This window comes from Chanos chanos, chromosome 10 (assembly GCF_902362185.1).
Source record: "Chanos chanos chromosome 10, fChaCha1.1, whole genome shotgun sequence".
NCBI lineage: Eukaryota > Metazoa > Chordata > Actinopteri > Gonorynchiformes > Chanidae > Chanos > Chanos chanos.
In genome coordinates this window covers 34,077,610-34,094,005 of record NC_044504.1, presented here as the reverse complement: position 1 = coordinate 34,094,005, position 16,396 = coordinate 34,077,610, and the positions used below count along the sequence as shown (strand labels likewise).

Sequence of the window (16,396 nt, the reverse complement as noted above, 5' to 3'; positions counted from 1 at the left end):
AGAAAAGTCACAATACTCCTCTGAAGACATTCTGAATTTTAAACAAAGGATTACAACTTTTACGGCTGTAAAACATATGACTGTGGCTGACAGCTCTAGGAATAAAATGATAACGTTGGTGATTAAAAAACATTAATAGTAAAAATGTAAATGGAATTCAGCGCTGACAGCTCTTACTGATGAAGATGTACTTGAGCTGAATGTCTCACTTCTTCCACTGAAAAGTGCGCAGGCCGGTGGGATTAAGGAAAGTTCTGGAAATCGTCCCGTGACAGTGTCCGTTTCCATAACAGCCACTGGTCCAGCCAACAGCTGACAGAGATCAGGGAGTGAGTGCTACACCATCCTAACACCAGCTGCCCCCTACACCCAACCAGTTTACAGCTCCACCCTTGCTTTGGCTCATCTTCCCTTATTTTAGACCCCCAAAAAAGAAAAATCCTGATCTAATCTAGCTGTATGAGTGAGAGGATAGTACACAGAGAGCTATGGTAAAAAAGATGTGAGAGAAAAATAAACAGCCATTAACAGATCGATTGTACCACGCTACTCTTCTTTATAAGAACGAGATACTCTAGTGTCAAAACTACACTGATTACTACTTGCTGACGTTGGAAACTGACCTCTGTCGTCTGCATAGGAGGATAGACATGAGTGTTTTAACCATCAGCAATTTCTTCCTTTATTCTGTAATTGAGTTTTTTTTATTTTGATAGATAACGATAGCCAAGGCATAGAATGACTCTCTTCAGGAGAATGAGATGACAGAAAGGATGAGAGAATGAGAGCAGTGATGGGAGGAAGTGTGGACTAAATGATATACAGGAAATTCTGATGGAACAGATCAAATAAACCAAAGGAAATATCAAGATCAACTTGCATTTTAGAGAGAGGGAGAGCGTAGAGCCTGGTTGTGTAAAAGGGAATGAAAGAATGAAAAAACCGAGGGGGGGGGGCAAAGAAAGACATGAAAGAGACAGAAAGTGGAAAGAAAGGGTGAGAAAAAAGTGAACCAGAGATGAGAGAGAGGGAATTCAGGGAGGGGGGGAGAGGAGAATTTCGATAGGGAATTTCAGTAGGTGAGTGGCTCTTGCAGTTTCAAATGTTTGCTGCCTTATATGGTCAAACTGTGGACCAGGGATTTCGAGTGGTAGTGCAGCGTTGGCTGGATGACTTTCAGTCAGACACATACAGAGTGTGAGAGAGAGTAGAGGTCTGAGGAACGGCGTGTGTGTGTGTGCCACACACAAACACACACACACACACACGTAGGGGATTCACGGAAGCAGAGGGACACTGCCCGGGACAGCTGGCAAGGGAAGCAAGGAGGGACAGAGTGCCACAAAGCTCATGGGAGGGATAAAGAGAGAGGCTTAGCAAAGCCATGGCTCAAACAGCTGCAGCCGTGAGTAGCCAGTATTACAACATACCTTCACTCTCTGGCTTTAAGCAGGGGCTTGCGTTCTCTCTCCATCACTCTGTGTCACAGTCCTGCCGTTATCTATCTCCTCTCTGGCTTGAGGCAGCTCTACTTTGTTATTAACTGTGCAAACGGTGCGACCCATTGCTGGTGAGGAAACACCATGCCTTAAATGTACTCTCCTACATCCTACTCTCCTACATACTCTCCTACTCCTAGATATTTGTAATCTCACATGTACGCATGAGTGCACACACATCCAGAGCCTGGCAGATGTTGGTGAAACAATAGCTGTCTGGTTGGTTACTCCGGAATGACATAGTACCATGTGGAATGTGAGAGAGTTCTAAGTTCTCTTCTGAGTTCGCCCCTTCTGGGAAAGAATGATGGCCCAGGTTACCTTTGCGTTAGGGCATATTGGAATTGTGTTTGCCTTATGATTGAGCGTCCTGACTGGGACAGGTATGATACTGAGACCATGTTTGACTGTTCAACTGACATTCTTTTCCCTTGTTTCCATGTTCCTTGTTTTCCTTGTTAAAAACTATTGTTGTTTGCTGTTTTGTTTGGTTACACAAGACACCATCAGCAGGAGCTTTTTTTTTGGTCTCAGTAAGGTTCATTTTAGTAACTTGTGGCACAATATGGAGAACATTATAACCCCTAATGCATTACCTCTTCAGAAGTACAGTGGTACAAATAATAATATTAAAGAAAGAAAGAAAGAAAGAAAGAAAGAAAGAAAGAACAGAAAACTATAATGTTTAAAAAAAAAAAGCATAGATTTGTAATGGTCAATTATGTAATGGGCAAAATCTTAGACGATCAAAATGGAGAAGAAAATCTACCAGGCCACTCAATATATCAAATTTTGTTTGGTTAAAGTGCTAATGAATTCAAAACTGAAGGTGTCTCTTTGTGTCCTCCCCTCCAGTAGAGGGCAGGAGTCAAGATGACGGAACGCTACGACTGTCACTACTGCAAAGAGTCGCTCTTCGGCAAAAAATACGTTCTTCGGGATGACAATCCCTACTGTGTGAAGTGCTATGAGAGCCTCTATTCCAACACCTGCGAGGAATGCAAGAAACCCATTGGCTGCAACAGCAGGGTAATGCAAGCATGCATATAACACACACCCATATGTACACACACAAACTGTGGGGAAATTATGTAATGTTGCAAAGAAAACACGGGCAAATCATGTGACACACAGAATCTCTCTTTCTCTCCATTTCTCACACACACACAGCATCGTTTAACCATGTATGGAGGTCACACTGGTGGACACTGTCCTTGGCTCTTTATTTCTCTCAGAAACAGGGACATGTATGAAGGCACTTCAGTGCTATTATGAGTGAAGATGGACTCCTGGCACACACACACACACACACACACATACACACACACATTGTAGGAACTTTTCAGACTAATGTGATTAGAGTCAACTGGTCTAAATGTCATTATGAGCAGCGAGAGAGAGAGAGAGAGAGAGAGAGAGAGAGAGAGAGCAAGAGAGGAGAACTTGTGCACCACATAACATAATTGGGGCCTCTAGAAACTTATTTGAATCATTCGAATCACGATCAATTTTTATAAGTGTTGTAATACAATTATAGAGGCTTTTAGCACACATATCATGGGCAATGCAGTTAGCACCACCTATCCCCATTGATTGACATTTTTCTCTTGCCTCTTTCCATAGGATTTGTCCTATAAGGACCGTCACTGGCATGAGGACTGCTTTCACTGTTTCCAGTGCAAGCGTCCACTGGTGGACAAGCCGTTTTCCACCAAGGATGAGCAGCTGCTGTGTACTGAGTGCTACTCCAATGAGTATTCCTCCAAGTGTGACGAGTGTAAGAAGACCATCATGCCGGGTGAGAGAAACCTTCCCTCAGAGACCGTCCATCTCCTAACACATCCCCTCTGTATCAAAGATCAAACGAACTATATCTCTTCTCTGTTTTTAAACAGAATGCCAATATCCTTCAAAGACACACACACACATTAAGCAAATATCACATTGATTCATCGCCTCTCCTCAATAGACAGAACAGCTTGTGATTGCTCACATGGCCCCCCCAACACACACACACACACACACACACACACACACACACACACAAGGGTCCTATCCAGCTATCAATTATATTTAAAGAAAAAAAAATAATTCAGCAAGGATTATTGACTAGTTGTGAATATCTAGAATAAAATGAGAGTGTTGCTATAGCATCTTGTATAAGCTGCTTGTGGATTTTCCTTTATCTGTATTGGAATGTTCAAGTTCGTCTGAGGCAGCCTCTACTCCGCTCTCTCATAGGACAAACAAACTCCCACTCACTGAAATCCTAGCCTCAAATATTCAAGGGAACATTGACTTAAGATCTAAATCAGATCCAGATCTTCTTTAACACTGCTGCTCTGTCCGTTCCATGTTTGTAGGACAGAAGTGCTGGCTTTTATATGCACATTTTTCTCTGGGTGACAGCGAACAGGTCGTAAAGGAACATTTTCCCCAGTTTTTACCCAGTGATCAGATTACACTACTAATTAATTTATATTAAATTACGTTAGGCCTACTGTGGGTCGGTCCTCTACCGAACATACGTTAGCTGCCTATTAGAAGCCGTCAAAAGAATCGTAACAAACAACAGTTCAGGCCTCCACACTACAGGTGTCATTTACAAAGGCTTTGCAGAGGTGCAGCTCAACTCAGTTTGTGTGACCTGTTTTAGAACAGACATTAACACAAAGCAAATTAACAGAGAATATTGTGCCTGATATTCAGCACGGTCCAAAGCAGTTCAATAGATAATAAAATGATTTAACAGGTTATAGAATAGATTAGTCTTATGAGTGTCGGTGCAAAGGCACTTCAGAAAACTGTCTTGGTTTTCTACAGCTGTTCATTTTCAGCACTTCTTTTAATTTTTAGCACTATTTATTTTCTTAACCTCTCCACCCCCTCCCCCCCCCCCCCCCCCTCCTTCCCTCTCTCTCTCTCCCTCCCTCTCTTTCTCTCTGTGCCATGTGCTTGTCTTGTTTTGCTCAGGCTCCAGGAAGATGGAGCATAAGGGGAACAGTTGGCATGAGACCTGCTTCACCTGTAACCGCTGCCAGCAGCCCATCGGCACTAAAAGCTTCATCCCCAAAGACAACAACAACTACTGCGTGCCTTGCTACGAGAAGCAGTTTGCTATGCAGTGCGTGCACTGCAAGAAGGTGGGCAACCAATTACATCTGTTCAATTATACATTACGAAGCAGCATGCGTTGAACACGTTTCTCCAAGCGCTGAGAGAAAATTAGAATCAAACGTCTTCCGTTGGGATACGATTAGCTACCATACACAATAACACAACAGAAGTAAACCGTTCATCCTTCCTTCTGTATCTTTCCTCTGGCCCCTTGACCCTGTTGTCTAAGTCCATTTTCACTCGTTCATCTACTCTCGCTCTCTCTGTCCAGCCCATCACCACTGGTGGGGTGACCTACCGTGACCAGCCGTGGCATAAGGACTGTTTCTTATGCACCGGCTGTAAGCAGCAGCTCTCCGGCCAGCGCTTCACTTCCCGGGATGACTTCGCCTACTGCCTCAACTGTTTCTGCAACCTCTACGCCAAGAAGTGCGCCTCTTGTACCACTCCCATTAGCGGTATGCAAATCTTAGGCTTAAATACCATAACACATTGCACCTTATTTCAATATTTCATTCTGAAAAAGGCATGAAACAATTAGAGACCAGCTGCATTTTATGTTTGACGTACTTCTTTGTTACAAGTAGGATGAGTTCTCTTAGACCCCTCCCCCGACAACTATCCATCACTGCATTTCGTAGGAAAGCGTTTTCCATTCAGTTGACGCTAATTACTTTTCCTCTGCGTCTATGTAGGTCTTGGGGGCAGTAAGTATATCTCTTTCGAGGAGCGTCAGTGGCATAACGACTGCTTCAACTGTAAGAAGTGCTCCGTGTCTCTGGTCGGGCGAGGTTTTCTGACCGAGCGCGATGACATCCTTTGCCCGGACTGTGGCAAAGACATCTGAGAGACAACACGGGAAGCTCTGCGACGAGAGTGGCGCCGAATTGATCACCAGACGAACATGTCAAAGACAGCAATACATCAGATAAAAGAAATATTTCAGATATTACAGTATATACACAACATAGCTACATTCAGTAACTTTCACTAACCTTTTTAGTGTGGCTGGTTTGACTACAGTTTATATGTGAATCGTATGTTTTTCGTTAGCCTGGGCAGAAGCAACAAGCTTTACGGATTATTCAGATTGAAACTGAATTGTTATGTTGAGAAACATTAAGTATTATAGATGTTTAAACTATGTTACTGAGCAAATGTATTGATATCTAAATATCTATCTTCATGTCTAAGCACAACTTCCCAGTAAAACACTGTGAACTAACACATATACTGACTAATAGCAGATGATCCGTATTATATTCTCTGTATCTGTCTATAAAGACTGTCTATTGTGCTAAAGGAATCAATAAAATACTATAAGTCAACAGGCCTTATGCTTCTCTGCTATCCCAATGTTTGTCGATTAGTCTTACAAAATCACGCAACGGCACACTTCAGCTCTGACCGTTATCTACAAGGTTCATCTTGACCTCTACAACTTGGTTATCTCAGACAGGAGTGTTGGCCCTGCTTGAAAGTAGAAATGTCAAATATTCAGTGTGAAGGACTGAGAAAACGCACTCTACGCTATACCCACAAAAAATGCATAATTACACATTATAAAAAATTGGTCTCCAATCAAGTCTCATGACATGTATCATTTACTTTGTGTCCGAATTTATCGACCGTGTTGGATGTCAATTTTCAACGCTGTCATCACGAAAGCCGTCATTAGCTTCTGACGAGTGGTAAAGAGGTCTACTGCCCCCCCTAGTGTTCAAGATTGTAACATTCAACTCATTATTTATAAAAGGCTTTGCAGTGCCTTCAATGAATCCATAAAATACCAAGCCCACTCACTTTTCCCAGCACCAAGATTAAAAACACTACAGCTCAACATGCAATACAATATGCAGGGGTTTTTTTTTCTAATCACATTAAATATGAAACAGACTCAAAGCAAAGGAGACAGACTCTCCATTTGGGAAGCTGGTTGACATGCACTATAAAGGAGCAGGACTAAGGGAATTTAGGCTATTCAGAGATGGTCTAATTCACATCCAGAGTAACAGTTTTTTAACTATGTCCTGTGGCAATTTTCTGAGCTTGCTCCACACTGAATTGGTGCCAGTCACTATTTTTATAGATTAATATCCTCTCAATACCAACCCTATACACACATACATGCGCGCGCGTGCGCACACATATACACACACGAAAACACACACAAAGAGAAATAAACCACCAGACTGTTGCAAGTGAAAGCCTTATTATTCTTATTCAAAAGGCATCATTACACAAAACTTTCATTTTTTAGTCAGATGTAGAACAACAGCATCAAAAAATAGCAAAGTCTCTTTTTTTTTTTCATTTTAATATCATCATTATTACTATATTTACTGTTGAAACAGTCAGCTGCATTTATCTCATTTATAAATAACTCACTCACCTCTTATGTTGCAATCAACACAGTAAACATTTCCGTTCCTATGCAGGAACTTACTACTCAGGAACTTTTGGAAGTACAAGCTCACACCATACAACCAATAAGAATCTTCCACGTCTCTCAGACCCAACAGCTGTCTAAAGTGAACTAACCAATCACATTTCAGAATGCAGCTCCTCTGGACTGTGTGAATACTTGAGGGTCTGAGAGTATATATATATTGGATTAAAGGGAAGAGGGAGGTATAGTGTCCCAAAGTCTATGATTTCCAGCACAACCACACTGGAGCAAGATATACCCGTTAGGACAACAGGCGTCCTCCCCTCTTCCAAATGTGGAACAACACCTCTGGGCTCAGGGCCACGTAACGTGGTTGATCTTTTTTTTAACGTCCGGTGACTTCAGCTCCTTCTGTGGAAGAACAAAGGGTTCAACAAGACCACAACATTCAAATGAGTTGGTCAAACGTCACAGCAGATCAGCAGAAGTCAAAATAACTTTATACAGTCTTCAAAAACAGTCATTTACAAATTGAATCACTTGAACAGTAAGAAAACAAGGAAAACAAACACTGCCAATACTATTCATTCATGTTCATACTACTGTGTCTACCTTTCAATGTAATGAAGAGAATGTGCATACTCACAGTGCAGTCAGTCTCCCGTTCACTGGGTGCTAAGCGCTTTAGTGTGTTGGCGTTTGAGGATCCTGAGGAGGGCGAGGTTGGGGCGTTCAGTCTCCCATTTCCAGCGGAGGTCCTGAGGTCACCCTCCTGAGCTTTTACAGGGGTGCTAGAGGAGGAGCAGTTCGTGGAGGAGCCTGAAAGCTTACGTATGGGGTTCAAGAGGTTTAGGGTAGGTGGTGGTTTTAAGCGATCCGTAACCGCGGGCGGCGTTGAGGTATCGGACTTCTTCAGCTTAATTCCGCCTGTTTTAGTCGAGCTACCATCAAACACAATCAACGGCCTCTTTCGGCTACTGTCCCCACCAGTGCTAGATGAGAGGAGAGGAGCAGAAATGAACTGAAAGGAGAAAACTTGTTTTACTAGCACTCCTACATACAACAATACTGTTTCATTTACTTCTGTGAAAAAAAAACGACATGGCCGAGTGTACTTTTTTTTTTTTTCCAGTTAAGGACACTTAATACCATGATGAAGTCATTCAACAAGCTACACGTCTGTGGTTGCATGAGTGATATACCATCATATTTGTGACTTCTATATGTGATGTCTCTAATGTTACCTGTGGCTACCCTGCGAATGTGACGGACTCTGGCGTGCTTTCGTCTTCTCCATCCTCCTTCCCCAACGGCTGTTTGGTAATTCCCGCTGTGGAAGTGGCATAACGTGATCCAAATACAGCTCTGTGAGTCGATCGCGGTCTTCACTGTCGTCCGAGGTTATCTTTCTCTGAGAACGAATCAGCAAATGAATCATCCCGAACTCAAGTACTCAAGCAATGCCTTGTCTAACATTAAAACGACAGTAATTCTCAAGGTCTCGTGTAGCTGTATGTGCATTCAGTTATTGCATGTGATAGTACAAAAATACAGAATACTTGTAATTATTACATCATATAGTAAATTCTGATGTCTTCCAACGTGAGCTCAGCAGCACAGGGTAGCCTCACAGTAAAAGCCATCAGAAAAGAAATAGACATTTATATTTAAACAAACCTCGTGTAGTACAAGCTGAATAAAATCCCGAGACAGTAACTCAGGGTGAAGTAAGAGATCTGTTTTAGAGACGCCATCATCTGTATTTTTTGTTTTCCCCTCACGTCCCCTGCAAGTGAATGCCATCTTTCCCCCGTTGACATAAGTGGTCCTTTTACTTCCGTTTGCGCTATTGCTGTCGATGTAAGTACGCCATCTATCGGTCTGGAGAACAAAATTGTATGATTTTTAAATAACGTCTTCACGCGACAGAATACTTCTCACGTAATATAAAACAGACCACAAAAGTATTTCAGTACGTTTGAATAAACTGCTGTAATTGCAGAATACACAAAGAGCACGCCGCGTGCGATTACACAAGTACGTAACCACTGACATGCCTATGCAACTATGAACGCACAACCTACCTCAACTGGGAACACTGTCTCTCTGCATATATCCTCACCGCATTGCTCCTTTAAGTGACTAGTAATTGCTGTGTGCAGGATTAGTCATATGGACAAAATCATGTAGAAATATTATTTATGTGTCATTCTCTTCAAGAATCGTCTTTTTGTGTTCTGACAATGACAGGAACGTAGATTGGACATTTTACATGTTTGTGGTTGCAAATTCTTTAAATGTATGTAAACATACATCATCACATCAACTAACATAATCAAAATGCAACAATATATAACTTGTATAAAAGCAACCATTTAAAAAGAAGAAGAGGAAGAAGAAGAAGAACACACACACACACACACACACACACACAAAGCAATACATACACCAGACAGGTTATTTTTCCATATGAGTAGAACTGCACTGAGATATCTTCTGTGACAAATAGCTCATATTCCAAGCATTTACTCAGGCTGTATCAAAAGATCTTCATACTGGTAAAATGAGAACCTGTTTGTGGCTGTTAACAGTAGCATTGCAGGGCAAAAGCTACCCAAGGCAAACAATAACTGAGCTAAACTCAATATTTATTTAGTTACCCACTATTGCTGTGTCTGACTATGGAAATAGGTTGTTGACAGCATTGGGGAGGCTCAGAGAGTTGGCCCAGAGATATGACTTTAGTTAAAGCATCACTAATTTCAGAGAGATGTTCATGGAGTGCGATTACCTGCTCTTTAGCCTCTCATTCATTTACAATACCCACCTAATTCTTTATACTGTCAAACTGTTGTTGCATATGTAATGTCTGTATTTACCATTTGTGCACAGGCATCATCTTATATCATTCTGTCACAATGTATTACTATAAAATCATATTGTCATATATATGACTATTACCAACAATTATTATTGTCATAACATAGTGGTACTATCACAAAAAGGATTTTTTTTTATTTTTTAATCTTAACTGACAGAAAGAGCAGCATGTTTAAGCTGTTAACTACAGCATGAGTCAGGGTGTTCCTGATTTAAAAAGAATGTTAAAAAAAAAATTCATATGCTCCATTCAAGTGCTCCATTCATTGGTTTAGTGGTTTTATTTACATATTGTTTTGTATTTTTGACAGAAATCAGGCATGTTGAAATGATTTATTCAGTTTACAGATAAAACACTTTTGGTTAATGAACATACTGTATTGCTTTGTTAGGATCAATGCAGGATGCTGTATGTTGTTTGTTTACTCTTGAAACAGAACCAAATATTGTTGCTCAGTGAAAAATAATAGAAAAAATAAATAAATAAAATGATGAGTGGGTTGTAAGCAGGTCTTCTCAGTTAATCAAATCCACAGCTTTTCAAACATCCCCTGTAAAATGCAGCAACACTGCTACATGGACTGTATTTCGGCACTCACTTCAGTTCAGTGGTATCACTGTTTAAACAGATGAATCTGAATTGGGTTAAATTCAGTTTCAGTTTCTGTCAAATGAGTTTCAAACCAAATCCTGCAACAATGAGAAACTGTATATTCAGACATCACACTCCTCTTTTAATACCTCTGTTACAGACACCCAAAAACCTAGACAGAGGACTGGGTTTCACTGCTACACACATAAATGTTACTCGGCCTAATGCGTCGACGGCTCCTGCCGGGAACCTTGGGACAGAACCTGCAGGTCTTGGGCATGAACTCCAGGCAGGCTTCGCGGAACTTCCGGATTCTCCAGCAGTAGATAACAGGGTTGAAAACGGCCTTCAGGTAGCTGAGCCAAAGCGCCCCAAGGCTGACAGGATAGAAAGCCGGACTGAAGTAGAACTGTCGACTAAACACGGCCAGCAGACTCACTACGGTGTGTGGCAGCCAGCACACAGAGAAGCCGATGAACAGTATGAGGATGGTGGTGAAAGCCCTGGTTTTGAAGCTCATGTCCACGTTGACCTGCTGGGGGCGCTGTAGGCCGGTGAGGCCCAGTTTGCTGACGTGGTTAAGGCCCACGCTGCCCTCGCTGGTGTGGTTGTGGATACGTAGAGCGTTGCGCCTCACTGTGTTGAGAATGCACAGGTAGGAGTAAAGCATAACACTGAAGGGCACAAAGAACACAGCCACTGCCAGCAACACCGTGTAACCCCGGTCGGCCAGCGACTCGCTGTATCCCAGAATGCACTGCGGGGCCTGTGCCGCTACCCCGGCCGCCCTCCAGCCGACAACTGAAGGTAGAGACACGCAGAGCGACAGGGCCCATGAAGCCGCAATCAAAATTTTTGCCCTGTGCGGCGTGAGTTTATCCTGCCTCTGCACAATGATGAGAAAACGATCAACACTGATAATTAGCAGGATGGACACACCCTCCAAGACAAACAGCCAATAGAGCATGACTGAAGCGCGGCAGAAGCCGACGCCAAAGCTCCAGTCTGTGGTTGCCACGGTGACAGCCGTGAACGGCATGCACAACAACGAGAGCATGATGTCTGAGAAGGCCAACGTGGCAAGGAGCAGGTTGATGGCGGAACGCATCGCTGGCTTCTGATACACAATTAGACATACAATGGCGTTTCCAAGGAAACCGATAGTGATCATGAAGATCATGATGGCGGCCAATACCACCCTAAGTGTGGCAGGCATGAGGGCGGTGTCCGCCTCCTGAAGGTCCATTTCCATTGGCTCCAGTAGGCCACATCCATCCAAAATGCTGCCATTACACACAGACATGGCAACAGCTACAAGTCAAGGTCAGACCAAGGGCAAGAAGACATGTGTTTTGGCAAGCCTCTTTCTGGTACACTTTCGGTCATTAACACTTCCCACTGTTTTATCTGAAATGATCAAATAAAATATACAATAGCAATTGATGTGATGCATGTATTTTCATTCATCTCATATGATGCATATATTTCATTCAGTTCATATATTTTTCATGCATGCAATTCCAGACAGCATCAAGCAATACTCACTACCGTCTAACAGTCGCAAGATTAAAAATAGAGAGAGAGAGAATGTTACTGTGAATCTTCATTTAAAAAAAAAAAAAGCATTGTGAAAAGAACAAACACAAAACACTTGGCCAGACAGAACCCAGGAGAATGACGTTTGTCTGACGTGAGCTGAGAGTTATATAATCAGTGAAGCAGAAATTCTCTTTTAGCAGGGTCCATGCTCACCTTTCTCCCTGATTCAGAGGGAGACTACAGAAACATCTTTGTTCTTATTTCAGTTGTCTGATTTAGCTATATTGTAGTACAAAAGGGTTTTATTTTAGAAGGAAACAGGTTAAGACTGTTAGACTGGGGGGTGTGTATTGCTCTTGTAAACACATAAAAAAACCAATTATCACTGTTTCTCTTGGTCTGAAAATGACAGATGCCCAAAGCATGTTTACTTACAGGATGTCACTGTCGTCATGACTACTGCAGGTTATTCCTTCTCTTAGTGCCGTGGTTGTATTTCGTACTCCCGAGAAATGGTCAAAAACACCTTGTTCACTCAGAAACTAGTGCCTTCTGACTTTCTGGAGACTTGCCACATGGTGAGTGAGTGAGTTACAAGCCTGAGGGGAGGAGAGGGAATGAGATAGCAAAGGTGTCCAAACACCGTGACAGTGCGCCAGATAATATAATGGCTTTTTTAAATAACAGTTACAATAAAACATATGAACCTCAAATTACGAGAAACTTCAGTTATATACAGAAAACGCTGAGTTACAAGACTGATTGCACAGTTCCAATTCTTTTAATATTGCTGAAACTTCACACAAAAACATGGGTTAAACTGGGATGTTTTTAATGCCTACCTATAGTGAGAAGACTGATCTATCAAATCTTCATAGCGAATATACAGAAATGAGGTATACTTAATAAGCCAGTGTTATTTCAGTCTCTCTCTGGAAGACATGAGCGTTCATGAACAATCCCCAATTTTCATCTCATTCGAGGATCTTCTAATCTTCTCGCTGGAAACTGAAAAAGAAGACAGCCTTTCAATGCTACATATTCCCTTCAGGTTTCCTGGCATCAAGACAACAGAATACATTTGGAACATTGGTGACCATTGCCATCGCTGCATTTTCTTCCTGTTAGGATGGGTTGTAAAATTCTTTTTGAAATGCCTTTGGATTAACCTGGGCGCCCCTCGTTAAAGAATCCTCTTCCCTTTGCTGCTTGGCAACCAAGTCAGCAATTCCATGGCAACAAGATCATCCCCTCTGCCACGGCACTGTCTCCATGATCACATTCCCTCCCAAACAGAAACAACAGTGACCTCAAAATTTCCCCAAACCTGCGTCATCACTGATACCAATACATTTTAATAATAGAACGGTGATCCAGAGCAGATCGGATAATGTCTACGATCGGTTCTTATCCAGAACTCATTACCTTTGTATCAACTACATTTATTACGTCTATAACAAGGGGAACACGTTAGGGTTATCTTACACAGTTTACACCATCATAATGAGATAGAATGGCCATGCCGATTTCTCTCTCAAGGGGTAAAGTTCAACTGTTGTTTCCTATTTTCAGGGGATATGGAACATCAGTTTACACGAGGCTAAACTCACGACCTACACCTCCTTGTATCACATTCTCTTTCAGTGATTACACCGCTCGAGGGCTCTTGTCCAGTTCCGGGGGAGTAAGGATTAACATAATGTATGAACCATCTGGAGTCTGATGGTCCCAGCGTTACTGCCCCTGTCCATGTATTCACAGCAAACACCACTCTTTTAAGAATCGTATTTCGTATCTCTCTCTTCCCCTTAAAATGACTTCTAACGATGCCAGTCATATTGCTAATGTGGACTTATTTGACTCGACTACTGAAACCATCCTTAGGTTAAGGATCTCACCGTAAGGTGAATTTCAACAAGTGCGTCTTAACATCTTCAAAATATGGTCTTATTTTGCTTAGCCCATCTTTCACAGAGGACTACATCATGGTTTCACTTGGTCTCCTTTTCAAGAAAACTTTTTTGCTTCTTTTAGTTTTTTTTTTTTAACACTTTAGAGCCCAATGAGTACTGAACATCTTTTTTTTTTCCCCCTCAGAAAATTTCTAGTCTAGACGGCTTGACTGAAGTATCTTAATAAAGGTAAACAACAGCATTAAACCTTGTCTTGATCAGCATAACAAAAAAAATAATATGCTTGTTACTCTGTTCCTTAATGACTATGCAAATTTATGTTCATTACTGTTCCCTGACTGTTGCACTCACCTTTGTATTCACTTGGGGTACTGTTTTATCTCTCCAGATTTTACACCTTTTCCCAGTCTTTTCTCTTTCTCTGTGTCTGTTCTGAATGACTATAAAGTATACTGTAACGTAACGCAAACTAATCCGGTCCAGCCAAAGGGCTATTAAAACAGGCTTCGTATAATTTTCACTAAATGCCTAGTCCAGAGAATTCACAATGAAGACACCATACGCCAACATTGATCGTTTCATCATCATTACACACTCACAATCCCCGCACAAAAATATCAGGGAACCCGGTAAGATTCAAGTGTATTCAAAACAATCCATTTAAGCCACTGTTTCACCGCATCAATATGTGGTTGCTAAGACACTGTGGAGAAACTCCACTGGCTTTGAAGTTGACTGTGTATCTAAAGGGTGACGGGTTATCATCCTAAAAAAACATCTAATATACCAGGTTTTCCGACACACATATATCTGCACAGATAACCGTGTAACAACTCTGGGTTTTGAACAGCTACATCACCCTAACGAACTCTAGGTCCATTGCAGCTGATCACCTAGTCAAGCAATGGTTGTTTCAACATCTTCAACAAACATCTGGACACAAAAACACGTGACAGATGAATATCCATGCAGAACATGACAGACGTTCAAAAACAAACGCCAGAAGTCCCGAGACTTCACGCGTTCAATTCAGGTTCTTTAAAAAGAAATCAATAAATGCATTGTGGAAATTCAATTTTAGTTCAGTTTTTTTTATATCGATTTCACAACGTGTGATCTTGTCTAAACAGAACGGTTCATTTCGTTCAGTCTTACGCCATAGAGAAACCATTGTAATCCAGATGGCTACAAGCGGCAACGATGGTTCTGGACAAAGGTATTTTTTATATATATAAAACACGAGATCTATAAACAAAACATGAATCTTTGTCATGATTCGCACTGGCTTGATTCTGACGCCAATTATATGCTACTTATTGAATTGGAGAATGATTCATCGGCATATCAAGTAATCAAAATACTCATATACAGAGAAGAAGAGGATTTAAAATAATATAAGCAACATAGTGGAAAAACAGTAGAACACAGGGTGGACTGTCCATTCGGACAATGGGCGTTATTTTGTAAACATCGCTTAAATTTTGCAATAAAGCCACAGTATCAGCATTGCCCACTAACTTCAAGCGCTATTATCCTATGTTTTGCAAATCAGAACAAATACGATATGCATAATTTATATTATATATTTATTTATTTTTTGCAACGCTGAGCGTTGAACGTACCATCGAATACAATGTCTGACACATGCATACTATCTGGAGAGTAAACCAGAGAAAAAATACCTTGCCAATAAATGCCAGCCAATAAACGAGTATCTCGGAGACTATACCTCAACGGATACCTGATGCCCGTACAAATCCTTTGCCTTCCATGTAAGGCTATTTGGGTGCTCGAACCAAGGAGGCGCGCCCCCGTTCGTTACGATTCGGGTTTCTGATCTTCGCTTTCCGAGGGGGCCCGTCTTCATGCCGCGTAGAACACAACTGCAGGGCGCCAACACACTTGATGGACCAGACTACCGCGTCATTCGAATAGGTGCTTGATTTTTTTTTTTTTTTTTTTTTGAAGGCAGTCCACGCGGAAGGGGAAAAACCGCTGAAGTACAGCCATTAGAGTACACTCAGTAAGAGGATAAATGTAAGTAATAGTAGCACACTCCACAATGCCCCTCAGCTGATGCTACAACAACAAAATTCTAGTTTTTATGGCCACAAGTAAAGTATCTATATTGCAGTGAATTCAGCTGTGTGAAATCCTATTGTAACTTTCAAAAGCACTCAAGAGTCGATTACACCCATGAGCTAGTAAATATTAGCATATTGCTAACAGCACCAGTTTGTGTATGTGAGAGAGAGCAATAATTTAATGTGACTGATTTTCTCAGAAGATGGATATTACCCTATAGAAAGAAGTCTAGCTTTCTTTTTTTCTGTTGGTATATAAACCTAACATAATTAAAATATTTTAATATATTTTTATGAGCGTTGTCAAGACAAAACAGTGTTACAATGTCTCAGGCCCTGGGACCTTTCTCAGATATTCTATGGCAGTTGTCTCCTAGGCAACC

At 41.5% G+C, this 16,396-nt stretch overlaps 3 protein-coding genes across 5 annotated transcripts; 1 reads left to right on the top strand and 2 right to left on the bottom strand.

Annotated features, from left to right (window-relative positions):
- The first annotated feature begins 1,362 nt into the window (after positions 1-1,362).
- On the top strand, positions 1,363-5,463 carry fhl2a (four and a half LIM domains 2a). Its single transcript, XM_030786057.1, has 6 exons — positions 1,363-1,405; positions 2,355-2,528; positions 3,123-3,297; positions 4,473-4,642; positions 4,888-5,074; positions 5,312-5,463. The coding sequence occupies exons 2-6, from the start codon at positions 2,373-2,375 to the stop codon at positions 5,461-5,463; spliced, it is 840 nt and encodes a 279-aa protein (XP_030641917.1). The 5' UTR covers positions 1,363-1,405; positions 2,355-2,372.
- A 1,506-nt stretch (positions 5,464-6,969) lies between these two features.
- On the bottom strand, positions 6,970-9,550 carry c10h2orf49 (chromosome 10 C2orf49 homolog). 3 transcript variants are annotated; one of them, XM_030786938.1, is made up of 4 exons: positions 8,683-9,241; positions 8,250-8,416; positions 7,652-7,997; positions 6,970-7,416 (listed from the first exon to the last, which is right to left on the bottom strand). In XM_030786938.1, the coding sequence occupies exons 1-4, from the start codon at positions 8,806-8,808 to the stop codon at positions 7,360-7,362; spliced, it is 696 nt and encodes a 231-aa protein (XP_030642798.1). In that variant the 5' UTR covers positions 8,809-9,241; the 3' UTR covers positions 6,970-7,359. The 3 variants fall into 3 exon arrangements, with proteins under 3 accessions (XP_030642798.1, XP_030642800.1, XP_030642797.1); XM_030786940.1 differs by having other exon boundaries at positions 6,970-7,413; XM_030786937.1 differs by lacking the exon at positions 6,970-7,416 and adding an exon at positions 9,453-9,550 and having other exon boundaries at positions 7,561-7,997; positions 8,683-8,886.
- Positions 9,551-10,649: 1,099 nt separating this feature from the next.
- Positions 10,650-11,780, bottom strand: gpr45 (G protein-coupled receptor 45). The gene has a single exon (XM_030787286.1). It carries the CDS (start codon positions 11,778-11,780, stop codon positions 10,650-10,652), a length of 1,131 nt encoding a protein of 376 aa, XP_030643146.1.
- Between the last annotated feature and the right edge of the window lie 4,616 nt (positions 11,781-16,396).

Excerpts from the sequence above, each read along its gene's own strand:
- fhl2a (XM_030786057.1), top strand. The coding sequence starts at position 2,373 with ATGACGGAACGCTACGACTGTCACTACTGCAAAGAGTCGCTCTTCGGC. Across the intron at positions 2,529-3,122 it reads CCATTGGCTGCAACAGCAGG|GATTTGTCCTATAAGGACCG; the intron begins GTAATGCAAGCA and ends CTCTTTCCATAG. Across the intron at positions 3,298-4,472 it reads TAAGAAGACCATCATGCCGG|GCTCCAGGAAGATGGAGCAT; the intron begins GTGAGAGAAACC and ends TGTTTTGCTCAG.
- gpr45 (XM_030787286.1), bottom strand. The coding sequence starts at position 11,780 with ATGTCTGTGTGTAATGGCAGCATTTTGGATGGATGTGGCCTACTGGAG.
- c10h2orf49 (XM_030786937.1), bottom strand. The coding sequence starts at position 8,808 with ATGGCATTCACTTGCAGGGGACGTGAGGGGAAAACAAAAAATACAGAT. Across the intron at positions 8,417-8,682 it reads TTCAGCTTGTACTACACGAG|AGAAAGATAACCTCGGACGA; the intron begins GTTTGTTTAAAT and ends ATTCGTTCTCAG. Across the intron at positions 7,998-8,249 it reads CATTCGCAGGGTAGCCACAG|CACTGGTGGGGACAGTAGCC; the intron begins GTAACATTAGAG and ends CCTCTCATCTAG.